The following is a 14763-nucleotide window of genomic DNA, read 5'->3' as shown; positions in this document are numbered from 1 at the left end:
ATTGTGATCGGTCTATCACTTCTGCCAGTTAGTTGCTGCAGGGTCACTTCAGACTCCTGGCGACCTCATGTGTGTCTGAGAACCGTGCTCCCAGTTTTCTGTGGCTGATTTGTCAGAAGCAGACTGTCAGGCCTTTTCCTGAGGCTCCCCTGGGTGGACTCGAACCCCCCAACTTCTGGTTGGAGGTTAAGCATTTGCACAACCACAGAAGTCCTCGAGGTGTGACTATTCCTTTAGATTTCTCATCTCCAGGTAATTTACCCAGGGCTTCTTGGGACAACCTTTGCCAGGGAAGCGGCATGGCATGGGAGTGGAACCAGACATCTAATTCTTCACGCCACCTTTGTGGCAGATGAGGTTCTGATCTGCACTGCACCTTCATTTTCTCGTCTGAAAAATTTATGTTGAAGAGAATTAGGCGAATCCAAGACCAAGACATCATCACAATCTCCAGGGCCACAATGGGGAGATGGCCTGGACTTTATTTTGCCCCTCAGCAATCCTGTTGGCTGTAATCTTTAAAATGCATTCAGAATGTGCCCACCCTTCCCCAAGGCCAGCCTGCTGACCTCAGTCGCCCCCACTGGTCTGGTTTCTTGCAGTCCTTCTCTCAGGGGTCTGTGACCCAACAGGCCGAGCCGCTTCGGGAGACAGACCGACCGTGATGTTTCTCTCCCCAGCCCTGCTGACGGCTTTCCCTGGACCACGAGTACAACCTCCAGGGCTCTACCGGAAACGTGACGGAAAACTTGGCTCGCACTTCCTCTTGGCTGCTGCATTTTTCCCTCTAGCACTTACATCCGCCTCTGTATTTCACTTAATTATTTGATTGTCTGTCTCCTTCCATTAGAAGAGTGAGCCGCACGCAGGCAGGGCTTTGTCTTTTATTCACTACGGTAGGCAGAGTGCCCAGAACAGTGCCTGGCACATGGGAGGCTAGACAAACACTGCTGAATGGCCTGACGCCGGGCATGGAAATACTCAGAGCAGTACCTGGGCGACGCAGGGAAGGGTCCAGGATACACTGTTTTTTAACGGCGCTCTTTTACTCCACAAATCTTGCTTGTGTTTCGGAGAAGGGCTTTATTGTGTCCATAACCTTCACAAACAAAATGTGTTCCCCATCCACAGAGTGGATCAGGGCGGCTATTGTCGGGATGCCCACTTCAATTCTCTTCAGGGTACACTACCCTGGTGGTCCGCAGTGAAAACACACACTCCCACACCCACACCCACTTAAAATGTATCACTTTATTTTGGTCTAAGAAATCGATGCCAAATGAAGACATCTGAAAAAGCCCGAGGAGTCCAGAAATGTGGGTTGTGGATAAGTCACTTCTGACTCTGTTCATGGTGGTGACAGAAAGCAGGGATCTTACAGCAAGCTTTCCTTTGGGAGGCTGCCTTGGACCATGACTGGCTGCGTGGATTAGGCAGAGCTTGGGAACTCAGATGACGTTCACATGTACACGCCTTTTTGTGTTACTTGTGTAGAGCTGATATGCTGCTTCCACCGGATGTTTGTTTCTACCAACCAATACAACACTTACATTGCTAGGGACGCTAACAGATGAGTAAGTTATTGTTATTCAACACGGAAGGCCAATTTTACACATAACCAAAAAATCACACCTCCTGCCATCACGGTGATTCCAACTCACAGTGACCCTACATAGGATTTCCAAGGTTTTACACATCTTCGTGGGAGCCGACAGCCTCATCTTTCTCCCTCAGAGCAGCTGTTGGGTTTGAACCAATAACCTTGTAGCTCACAGTCGAATGCTAAAATCAATGATAGCACCAGCAGGGCTCCTAATTTTACATAACGACATGCAGATATAAATATTGGTATGCAACTGTATTTTCCCGCATGTCCATATGCAGACGTAAATAAATTGGTTTTCCTTGACTGGAATGCGGATGTTAAGATTAGAAAAATGGAGACCCAAGTGTAGTCCCTTCTTTCTGAAACTGACTGGATTGCAATCTAACAGGACTACTGGATCCATAATAGAAACGCCCAAACATTTAGTACTGCTACAATTCGGGGTTCCCACTGCCATTTGTATTTTTGAAAATTTGAGTGGCATTCTTGCTATATACCCCTACTTTGCAATTGTTGTGAGTCTCCATTTACACACACACACACACACACACACACACACACACACAGTGATGCTGATTCAGTTCCGACTTTTAAGCCCATGGATCATCAAAGGAAACACTGCCTCGTCCTGTGCCAGCCTCACGGGGATGGTTATACATGAGCCCACTGGTACAGCCACTGTGTCGCTCCATCTCCTTGAGCATTGGTCTCCTCTCGCTGCCCTTCTCCTTTACCAAGCATAATGTCCTTTTCCAGGGTCATGCTGTTCTTGGCTGCCATCAAGCCAGCCCTGGCCCTTGGCGACCACAGGCACAAAATGAAAGGATGGCCGGCACTCATTTCTCAGCCCATGGTGATCCACAGCGCTTCCACTGGCAGACTGTCAGAAGTGGATCACCAGGCATTTCTTTCTAGCCGGCAACACAGCACAATCCCCCACTAACAGATGGGTGGTGGCTGTCCATGAATGCATGGAGCAGAAACTGAACAATGGTCCCCTACATGGAAGATGAGAATTTTATCCATAAACCACTGCGACCTCTTTCATGTGTGTCTTGGAAACTCAGTGCCACTGAGTTGATTCTGACTTAGCAACCACAAGACAGAGCAGAATTTCCCTGAGAGTTTCTGAGAGCAGGAAGCCTCATCCTTCACCTGTGGAGTGGCTACTGGTTTAGAACTGCTGACCTTGTGGTTAGTAGCAGTCCAGCATGCAACTCACTATGCCATCACACATACATACTCTCGTGTGTGTGTGTGTGTGTGTGTGTGTGTACAGGCTTCAAAATCTTCCATTATCTTTCAATTCAATTTTTTCCCACAAACTTTTTAAAAGGCCCTTGTGGAACACACACACACACACACACACCCCTTTCAAGTACCAAAGAACTACAAACATTTAAAATATTTTCTTTGAACAAATTACAGTGATTTACATTTTGGACAAGCTCGTAAAGTCTATAGTTGAGTTTAGTCCATTTCTTTATATTTTTCAAGGGCGTGCCAGTGATTTAAACACTAGTCAAAGCGCCAGTAGTAATAAAATAACAAGAAAAAGAACTTCCTGTTGGCACTTCCCACCGTATGTGAAGCAAAGGGAAACCTGATCGAGTACTGACATTCCTTGCACTCTGAATTAAACAGAGCATCACCACCAGTCTCGGGAGACGATATTAAGTTTTGTGCTGGGTAGCGCCGGGAACTCTATCGGCCAGGGCAGGATCATGTTCACCTGGCAAAAAGCCAGGTGAATTTCACACTCGTCCTAGAGGTAGGTGGTCAGAAACTCAATTCTTGTCATCGCAGCTATCGGCCATAGTTGCTTAAACTACCTGGGAATCCGCATCGTGTGTTATTCATTTTGAAGATAAAATAAACTTTGAAGAGATGAGATTAAAAACCAGGCAAAGGGCATTTGGTTTCATGAAAGAGGAATGGAGTTAGAATCAACCTCTGGGTAACACCACTCCCAGCTCCCCAACCCCTAAACCAAACCCAAACACCACCAACCACCACCAACACAGGGTCAACCAGGTAGAGCACATCCTATAAACCCAAAGAGTTGGGTTTTGCAGAGGCACGTTTTCTCAGGTACAGACGTGTTGGCTTTATTTCCTCAGGACAAAGGACACAGAGGAGAGGGGGCACGGAAGGGACTCCTGGAGATATCTGCTGTCCCCGCAACAGCATGCGGTGCCTCCCTCCAAGAAATCTAACCGCGTAAAACGTTTCTGAATGTGTCTGCATTCTGCTCCTATGCTGTCAGATAAAATCTCATGGAAATGATCTATACGCCAGACTGTCAACTTGAGCGGTTCGCGGGCCCTGCTCGGGGGGTGGTCAACCCACAGAGAAGCCGGGAGAGGCTTCCTGCACCGCGGCGAAACCGCCGGTGCTGTGGCGGAGCTCACGTTACCGTGATTTGCAAGGGACTGTGAGGTCACAGGAAATCCTGAAATGTTTGCCACGTTTTATGTCAAATTTCCTGCAATTGAAATCAGAAACCCTCCTACCGCTCGGAGGTGCTTCTGGAGGCTGGGGGAGCCTCTGACATCCTACATGGACACCAGTAACTCGTTTCCTCCCTACCGGCCTGACAATAAGCTAGGCGACCAGGCCGAGCACCGGCCAGGATAGGGCTGCGCTGTCGGACGCCCCAACCCTTCCAGAATGAGAACCGCTCGAATGGTGCTAGTGCGTTGCAAAGAGCCAGCCGCGTCTAATCTAGTGACAGCGACGATCCTTTCGAACAAAGAGAGGAGGCACGATGGATGGAATGAAAGAAATACACTCACTGGACCCTTTCCTGAATCCAAATGTATTTGTGGATTTACGGTCTAATTTTAAAATGGCCTATTCCAAACCAGAGATCCCGAACATGGTTCAAGTTCCTGGCAACCATATTTTACTGTTCCCTTGTTGTGAAAGGATAAGTCAGATTTAAATAAACGGCTCCATTGGAAAGGGTCCCTTCAGGATGAATCACTCGCCCCTGTGGAATTCTATAAATAGCCTTTGAATGTCAAAGACCACACTGAGATAAACTACGACAGGGAGATGAATGCAGGGCCCACCGCACATTAACGAAGGGATGCTGAGGGTCCTCTTTTCATGGCTTGGTTGGGTCCCGGATGATTAGCAGGGAAACCTTACCTCTCCAGACATGTCGGGGGCCATCGGAATAGCGGGCCACAGCGATGAGTAGATGCCGAAGAACACCACCCAGAGGGTGATGCTGCCCCAGATGGCCAAGTGGCTGAACTGTGAAGGAAAGAAACGTGTATCAGAGCACTATCAGGTGGACGGGGCACAACACAGCTGACGCTGTCACACGTCCTCTTGTGAGCGTTTTAGGACGTCCGTCGGAAGATTCAGATGACTTTTATTTAGTTTTTACTCAATCTTTTATTAAGTGCTAATCTCATCCAGGTGCTCCTGGGCAGTGCCAATGGTCTGAGTGCTTGGCTACTACACGAGAAATTGGTGGTTCCCTTCCACCCAGTGGTAGCATGGAAGAAAGGGCTGGTGATCTGCTTTTTGAAGGCCACGTCTATGAGAGCCCTGGGGAGTGTGGTTGTAGAAGGCACCACAAGGGGTCGCCATCAGTTGGCGTTGACTCAATGGCAACGGGTTTGGGTTTTTAAACTTCTTCCACAACTGTTAGGATGGGCATGAGACTGCGGTATACACCGAACGCTTGCATCTCTAGGCCCTGGGGTGGTTCTCTCTTCTTAACCAAATCTTTCTGCATGCCCCACTATGTGGGTGAGGTGCTGGGCTGGGAACAGCAAGGGCAGCAGCTTAGAACCACCAACCACACTGTGGGAGAAAGACGCGGCTTTCTACTCCTGTACAGAGCTCCAGTCTTCCAACTGCAGAGAAGCAGTTCTCCCCTGTGCTATCGAGTTGCTGGGAGTGGGTTTGAGTTGCGTCTTTTTTCCTTTTGCTCTGAATGCTCTTGCTGAAAGATGTCAGACATGGGGAAGAAGAGCACTTGGATACTGAGCTTCCTGTAAGTCCAAAGGACCACCAAACTTTCATTTCTGCTGACTGGCTCTCTCTGCCTGGATGCGCCGATTCCCCGGTTAAACAAACCTATCTAAAATGGAACGTATCCACAATATCTGCCGACAAATCCCAGCCCCCCCAATATTTTGGGTCTGCAGCCTCCATTTCCACTGAGTTTTCGGCAGATTGGTGCTCGTGTGACATGCCACTAAGAAGGGATTCCCAGGCGAATACAGATTAAGGGCTCTCTCCTTCCTAGGCAAGTCAGGCTCTGAGAAATTGCATGGCAAATAAACTTATTAAAAAAGCAACCCTCAAAGAACCAGTTGCTATTAAGTAGATTCAATGTGTGTCAGAATAGAACCGTGGCTGATTTTGGGGCGTGGCGATGGGGAAGGGGGGGGCGTGTTAAGATTGCCAGACCTTTCTTTAGCGATGCCTCTGAGCGGATAAAACCACTGATTTTTCAGTTAATGTTCAACTGTTTGCACCATGCAGGGACTACCCACTAGCACCCTCAAACTCACTAGAACCCCCAGATCCCCCTCAACTGGTTTCTGCTCCTGCCCAAACCATACTCGGTGGACCCAGGGTCATAGAATAGCACATGCCATTAGACTCAGAAAGAAATAAAGAGAAAAGCGAATGGCGCATAAGTAAACGAGACAGCTCTTGGTTATAATTAGAGATGCTCTCACCCAGGTCCAGTATGACGTCTCCAATCCAGCTTTCAGACACACAGTAATCACCACAAACTACAAGAGAAGGGGAAAATGTTAGTTCCCACTGACGACAGTTCATCAAACGGAGGACGGTGAGGTGTGTAAGGAAGTGGTCTCTGTGGGTCAGACCAGGGGGTTGGTACATTATTAGGAGTTTGAGCTGGATGTCCATCATGACTCTGAGGGGTCCCAACTGTGGGCACCACATGCCCACGGCCCCTGCCTGCTTCTCCTCACCGTCACAGCCCTGCCTCCCCTGCCTCTGTGATGCTTCCATCAAGAAAGGGTCTCGAGGTGACTCTGACACGATTAACGCCATTGTTAACCCTTGACTTTCTAACATTTATAGAGGGCATGGAGACAAGTTAGCCGGATCTCAAGGAATCTGAACACAGACTCTGAATCTCTATTTCAAACCCTGTCCAGTTGGCTTAATGAGTCTGCTACTCCTGCAATTATGTACATGCCCATTGGGGGTGACTTTGCTGCTGACTGTGGAACAGGGGAAAGCCCCTCTACAAACCACCGCGATGAAGTTGATTCTGACTCCCGGGAGCCCTCAGGGCAGAGTGGAAGTGCTTCCTAGGGTTTCCGGGGTTGTAAATATTTATGGGAGCAGAAGGTCTCTTCTTTCACCCATGGAGTGGTTGGTGGGTTTGAACTACAGACCTTGTATTTAGCAGCACAATACACACACTACAGGGCTCCTTTAGAACAAGGGAACCAGGAAAGTAAGGATTCCATGCAGGTGTCCTGCAGTCTTAAGCCACCATCAGTTGGTAGCGTTTTGATTAACAAGGTGAGTTACTTCACCTTTCTGCGTCTTCTGTATCTGTAAACGGAGACCAGTATAGCATGCTCAGCTCAGGTTCCCTCCATTCACTTATCTTAGTACAAAATATTACATGTGAAACATCTGAAACAGAGGCCAGCCATGAAGTGGGACCTATGACTCTTACTTGCACTGTTTGGTATTTCTAATTTATAATAGCCAACGAATCCTGGTGGAGCAGTGGTTATGCACTGGGGTGCTAGCCATGAGGTCAGCAGTTCAAAACCAGTAGCCACTCGTAGGGGCACTATGAGCCAGCAGCAACTCTACGGCAGTGAGACAAAGGACAAATAATCTAATTTGGCCAAATGAACTGGGAGCGTTTTCTCCCTCTTGGCGGCGAGGCTTGTCTAGCACTGGCAACCAACCGAGGCTTGCCACCTCACCACACTCCAAGGTGCGTTCAAGTTTGCCCACAGGATCGGGGCCCGCACTGTGACCCAGTGGAATCACAAAGTTCAGGGAAAAGTGAGACAGCTGGCCTTTCCCAGCAGGTTACATATGGAAATTCAGGATTAATGCCTTTGGAAGGAAGGCGCTTATTAAAGTGTAACAATTAAATTAAGCTCTGGAAAAATTCTAAAATGAGAGCTTAAAATAAATGAATTTAAAATACCCCTCTGGGTCCGACGGCACTTTAAAGCACCCATAGGAGAGGCCTGTGATGCATTGTGTTGTTGTCCTGTGCCAAGGAGGTGACGATTCGCTGCGATGCCCGATACCAGCGCTGAAGCGCTCCAGGGGCTGGGGGCTGTAAGAGGGATGGGAGCAGGTTCATGCGAGGAGCACTGGGTGGGTTCCAAGGGCCAGCCTCTTAGTAACTGATTGCTTAACCACGGTTGCCAGCAGGTTTCTTCCCTGGAGAATTTCTACCTCGCTCCACCCACCATTTATATATTTTTGATTTGCAATCATGCTGTCAAGCCCCCAGCCCCCAAACCTACTGTTGCTTCCCCCATAACAACTGCAGTGGGCTGCTGTCCACAGAAAGGGGGTGCCCGTGATGCCAAGCCCCTTCTTCCCTCTGGGACCTCTACTTCCTCCCATGTAGCTGTGTCCACAGTGGAGAGTGAAATACTACGCGTAATTTTCTGACCAATGGCATCAGCCAATCAGCCCGCTCACCCCTCTCGAGAACAGACGGCGCTTTGTCCAGGCTGGGCACAGGAGTGCAGACGAAGCGCCTTGGACGGGGAATTAGGCGTGGAAGGTTGGAGCAAACTGTGATCGGATACTAATTGTGTGACCTTGGCATTAGCATTCAAACAGCGCGTTTGACTTTGCAGGGGAAGCGGCTCTCCAAAGTCGCCCGGCTCGTTCAGTGCCAGGGATGGACTCGCATCTATCAGGTTACCCCGGGCAAGCGCATGGCAGACTGACTTGTGGGCACAGAGGCTTGTGGGCCAGCACAGGTCGCAGGCCCAGGGTCTGGGGACTTTCTCTTGCCTCAATGACCACCAGACCCCACAACAATGACTGATCTCAGGTCAAAGAACAATGCGGCAAGATTGGCTATAAATTCTGGGAAGCACTGACAATGAGACCAAATCAAACTCACGGTCAGCGGGTTGATTCTGACTCATGGAGACCCTATAGGACAGGGCAGATCTGCCCCTGTGCGTTTCTGAGACTGTAAGTCTTACCTGGAGTAGAAAGCCTCACCTTTCTCCTCTCATTGATAATGGAGGTAAAAAGGCCAAAGAAGAAAAAGAAAGCCAACCGAGGGGATGGGGGGCAGCAATAAAAGTGACGAGGGTATCGAAAACAAACAGCCAAGGTCCCACAAGGCCAGGGAAGCTAGATGCTGTTTTTAAAAGGTCATGTACAACAGCCTTTAAAAGTCCAAACCTCTTACTTTATTTTCAAAGGGACGTGTCAACTAGCCTGAAATTCAGAAAGACCCCCATTTGAGTGTAAAGAGCAGGAAGGAATCTGGTTCTCAGGCAAATAAGGCAACTGGCCTCACTCACAGTGTAAACAAAGTTTCCTAGGAGCAGATAATCGGAGGTTTTCCCATTTCCAAATACGGTACCTGCATGAAAAGAAGAGAGGTCTGGTTAGAGAAGAAACTGAATGCAGTCCTTGTAGAATTCTTTTGAAGAGAAAGTCACAACATTCGGGAAGAAAAGGAGAAACCACGCGGAATAGAGCCAGAAATGAGGCTACTTCAAAAAACACTTTAAAGAGTCTGACACCGTTGCTATAAAGATGGGTTTCACATCAAACCCTGACCAGTAACTTTCAAACAGTTAAAATATGGAGAGAGTTGACTTGATACACAAGTCTCAGGGTGCACACCAAAAAAAAATCCTACTGCTCTGGGCTTTAGGCCAGGAGAAGGCAACTCTGACCTCTCACTAAGACACTTTGTAACAATTTGGGTGAGAAACTTAGGGAGCTGCCTTAATATCCTTCCATAAAACTGTTGGCATTGGACTGAGCAGGATTCATAAAAGCAACTCAGAGAGGGCTGGGGAGCACAGTGAGGCCACGCGGATGGGCCTCTGACGGCGGGACAGGGCCACAGGGCCCATTACAGGCCTCTGCTAGCCTTGCGATGACTGAACAACGCGGCTCCAGGTGAAGCGGACAGTCCCTGCGTGGTGCAAATGGCTCTGGGCTCAGCAGAACCAACGAAAAGATGGAAGGTTGGAACTCGTGTGGAGATGACATCCAAGAACGCCCTGGTGATGTGGTTCTGGGACACCTGCGGCCGACCTTCCTGTGGAGCAACATGCTTCTATTCTGAATACCTGGGGGGGGGGGCATGAGCTGGAACTGACTCCGTGACACCTGGTGTTAGTAGAGGAAGGGGTGTTGGCTAAGACTTACCACCACTAATGGAAAAAAAAAAACCCAACAAATCAAAACATTTCAATAAGGGAATCATTAATTAATTGGCACAGCTGAACATTACCCATGGTAGAGTGTAAAGCATATTTATAGACGCCTCTTCCACACTCGGTATTCAAAGCCTAATGTGGCAGGACCAAGGATGTTAGAATCAGAGGCGGAAGAACTAGGCCAGGTGGTGCTGGTCTGGACCTCTTCCCATACCAGACCGTACAGAATCCTTAATGATCATGTAAATTTCCCCAGGGTATTATTTCTTAGGCTGTATGGATCCTATGCATTACTTTGCTAAATCTTTCTACATCGAGGTACTGCATCACTGATTAGTTACTGAGTGGAGAGGCCTTTTCCAAAAGTTTTCTCCGAGAGGTGGCAGCTGCCAAATGCTGTGAAAATGCTAGAGCCACTGAATTATTCGCTTTCAAGGATGAACTTTAAGGTATGTGACTGGCATCTCAAGTCACACCACCCTCCTCCTCCTCCTCCTGCTGGCCTACCAGAATTTTCTTATCTCAGCCATTTCTAGGTCTAGAAGACAAGACACTTGCTATTGTGCTGACAGGGCAATTGGTAGAGAGGAGACGAAAGTCCCGGTCTATGACATTAAACCGCTGCCTTCTGTATAACCTCATGTAAGTCACGGGCTCTCGTGACTTCATCGGCAGTTTACCGGGTGCCCACCAGGAGCTAGTGCTAGGCACTGCGACGACAACCGTGAGCTAAACCGACCCTTCCGTGCCCCCCTGCAGCTTCGAGAAAGACAATAGAGCACACGCAAAGAAATCATGCCTGATGAGGGAAAACTGTGAAGAAAATACAAGACGGCTTGGCGCGACAGTGAGGGGAACTGGGGGCAGGGGGCGAACGGGGTGATCTGGGAAGGCATCCCTGAGGGAGGGGGCTTCCCGAGCATCTGAGACAAAGACGAGGTGGCAGCAGGAGACCAGCACTGAGGCCCTGTGAGGGGAGACACAGAGGATGCGGGCTGTGGATTCTGTTCCAGATGCACTGCAAGTCTTTGTGGATTTGCGAGGCAGGAGGCACCTGGTCTGACTTACATTTCACAAGGCGCTCTAGCTGCCTGTGGGAAGGAGACCGCTGGTGGACAAGAGCCCACAGGCATCTGTTTGGTTGGCCATCATTGACTTGGACGGCCGTGCAGTGGGGTGTGCGTGGCTTTTCATGATTGTTATTTGGGGTCAGAGGCACTGCATGGCTGCCTACCTCCTGCTACCACCTCTAGGTGACGTCTGCTCCTGGACACAGCAGCACTTAAACATCACAGGGATCTCGTTCCTAAAGCGACCACTTAATCATTTTTATGCCTAGAGGAAATACACCATGATCCTATCGTTCAAAGCTGACGCAGTGAAATCACTCCCTCAACATGAGCAGAGAAAACGCTTATCCTCCAAGATGGATATAAAAGCATTAAAATCCCATTCAAACATCAGCTCAAGTACACTCGAAAACACGAGCATGTCTGATTAGGTTCAGTCTAGAGAACTGGATCCGAGTCCCACAGGCATAATAAATAGACTACATAAAATATTACCACTTACTGTCTTCAAACTATACATCAACAGGGTTGGGGGTGGGGGTGGAGAACCCTAAAATTAATTCTCTGCAAGTTTGAAAAACACGAAGAGGAAAGAAGAAAGGCTTTGCATATATTAAATCACTTTGCTCCCCAAGGGATAATAAAAATCTTCAACGTGTGCACGGCTTCGGGATGCGTGCAACTTTCAGTTACGGAAAATACTATCAACAAAAGCACGCTGTACTTTTTAACATCCGCTGACCAGAGCAGGCCAAGTCATCTTTCAGCATTCATACCCTTTCTACTTACCATACTGCAGGGCTTTTAGTGGAAACCAAAACAGAATAACAGAGTGGAAGAGGCCATTTAAACAATGAACCCAGAAAACCTGAGGGAAAACAAAAAATCCATGAGAACCATTGACGATAAACCAGCTCCGTGAACCCTGACCCTTCTTTTTATCTGCGAGCTAGATTCACAAAACGTGTTTCTGTCGGGCTGCCGCTGTGAATCCATAGAACCGACAGACCCTTTCTGCCTCTTAGACCTTCATGGGTCATTTATTTATTTTTATGTTTCTCAAAATGTTTTTTCAGCTTCAAGTTTTTTCCCCATTAGAAGTGTAATTTCTTGCCCGAAAAAGAAAATAAAATTTAAAATAAATGCAGGCCATTATATTCTTTAAGGAGGGCTATTTCCTTAATTCTAGAAGAATAGACTTTTGAGAAGACTGTAATTTGGGGAAAGCCCGCCCTTCTCCTTCCCATGTGTAACAGAAGTATAAACGTTGGAACGTTCAGAATAGCATGCATTTTCTCTCTTTACATATATGTATACAATACATATACACACTTTATACAATAAAATATTAAACGTGGCATTTAAGTGATACAGTCCCTTAAAACAAAGCATTCTGATGATGACTGTATTTATAAAAGGCTTTCACAAATTTTTAGCACCTGTTAGTACCAAGTTTCAAATAACGCTAACATTTAGTAGCCGTTACTTTGTCATTAACGGGATTGCAAGAACAAGAGAGCAAGTTATCGGGTTCTCTCTTTGTAACGTGGGCGTGAGATTAAGTTATAGAAACACTGTTGAAAATTCTTATGTCCCTTATGTTCAGAAACAGTTGTAGTTTTGTCACTTAAAAGTGCTGCTTGCGAACCAAACGCATGCTAAATACCATTGGCATGTATTAATGGTTCTAAGCTGTTCAAACAACAGAAATTAAGTTGCCTGCCTCCCAAAATTTTCCACTGTGATCTCAATCTCCTTTGTTGGCTCACTCAGGCACATTGCATTGTATGATCCAATTGACGCTCCAATACATTACACATTTGAACTTGTGTTACTCATTAACCTTTGTCTCTTCTCCTCACTATGTCATTACCACACGTTTTTATTTGACAGAAAGCACAGGTGGGTGCAAGAAAAATTAGTTCTACTTTTCCATTTTCCTGACCGAACTTATTGTCACATGCTAATCCTTTAACCCCTGTCATGACCTTAGAGCCTCTGACCCTTTTTACCATAACAAACGTGAGCACCACCATTCAGGGCAACAATGCTCTGGACTCACAGACACTGCCACGTATACGACTATGCTGTTTGGAGCCATTTGTCTCCGAATTTTCAAACATTTATATGGGATTTTACTGAAGAATTTTCATTGAAATTATTAAAAGTATATATATATATATATACATATATATATATATATATATAAACCCTATAAAATGGTTGGCTACTGTGTATAAACATAATGAATGTTCTCATACGCATGAAAATTGCAGGACTTATTTTGGCTCCTCTGGTGACTTTTGTAAATGCGTGAGCACTACGCACAATAAAATATTTTTGGACAGCAGCAAAGGGTCCAAGGAATGATGCTTTCACTCACTACCTGCTCCCTTCTTCGCCGAGCCACCAAACTGTGGCCAAGTTGCCATGTGCCATGGCCTGAGAGCATGATGAAAAGACGTGGCTTTTCAGAGATAGCTTTGTGCAATTCTAGGGGCATCAATTTATGTGGCACAGGCAAGTTTGTGGCTCAGAAAGTAGCTCAGGAGATATGATTCTGGCACTGAGCCATGGTAGATTGTGATCAGTGACTGATTTGATGTAACTGTCCACATGGGTGAGAATGATTGCATTAGGCCAGTAGGCTGGGGGATTTCTTTATTCTCCGATTACTTTTTCAGGGAAACAATGCTCACTGTCCATTGCATCAGCCCCAATTGTGGCTTTCCACCCTTTGGAAACCCCTCATGATAGAGAGTTAAAAGAAAACCTCAGCAATGTGCTCAAATGAATTACAGAGTGAGCATCAGAAACAAATCCAAAAATAAAAAAAATTCAAAAGTAAGAGCAGAGCCATTGCATATTATGAACAGAAGTAGTAACGGGGACCATGGGTGGGGGGATAGTTTTTGGAACCAATGAGAGCAACCAAAGCAATCACAGAATGCTTAAGCTTTGGGTTTGTTTTTTAAAGAATACGGCTAAGTGCTGTGGACACACGTACACCCACATTGAGGGAGATCTCGCCTCAGCAGAATAACCTCCTGGCTACATACTTAGCCCTATCACGCACGGCACCAAAACACCCTTTCCATTTATTTTCTTGGTATATTGGGAATGTGTCATTGGGTAAATTTAGGAGTTCATAAATATTAAAATATATTCACTGTCCTATAGTCAAAATACTAAATTTAGGCTTCATCTAAGCAATGGTAACAGGTTAAAAGAGTGTGTATTATATTGAAAAAAATTTGGTGATGGGGTAATTTAGTTGCTCTTGTAAAACTAACAACAACCACAATTATTGGTATTACTACTTCAAAACAGCACCTGCCTTCATTGTTTTAAAGTTAATTTTTTTCCGCTTCGCACTATATAGGAACCTCAATTATTAGCAGATAGAGGTGCAGATGGCTTTTAAAGTGAATTCTGCAGACCACGCGATATTTTAGTTGCTGGGTCGGAGACCTGCCATAGACTGTAAGAGATGACAATTGCCGCGGCTGATTACATAGGACGAGAGCTCCAAGAGTGGATGTAAGTGCAACGTTAGACGTCCGAATCACTTCTCATTTCCCCCGATCTTGAAATAGTGATATGGCCCCTAGGTGAGCGCCTTTCCAGGGCCTCTTACCCTTTGATGGCAAATATAAATAACATGAAATTCTAATGAGGAAAA

General features: G+C 46.7%; 1 protein-coding gene across 1 annotated transcript in view; it reads right to left on the bottom strand.

Moving 5' to 3' along the window:
- The window catches only part of ATP8A1 (ATPase phospholipid transporting 8A1), a 190663-nt gene that overhangs the window by 32219 nt on the left and 143681 nt on the right, over positions 1–14763 (bottom strand). Inside the window, exons 23-26 of the mRNA XM_075544993.1 lie at positions 11871–11949; positions 9139–9200; positions 6313–6369; positions 4760–4867 (exon numbers count right to left, since the gene is read on the bottom strand). Of these exons, the coding sequence (XP_075401108.1) occupies positions 4760–4867; positions 6313–6369; positions 9139–9200; positions 11871–11949 (306 nt within the window). The remainder of the gene's footprint in view (positions 1–4759; positions 4868–6312; positions 6370–9138; positions 9201–11870; positions 11950–14763) is intronic.

Source organism: Tenrec ecaudatus, chromosome 3 (assembly GCF_050624435.1).
Source record: "Tenrec ecaudatus isolate mTenEca1 chromosome 3, mTenEca1.hap1, whole genome shotgun sequence".
NCBI classification, from domain to species: Eukaryota; Metazoa; Chordata; class Mammalia; order Afrosoricida; family Tenrecidae; genus Tenrec; species Tenrec ecaudatus.
Note: the sequence above shows the minus strand (reverse complement) of the source record. Positions and strands in the feature narration are given on the sequence as shown.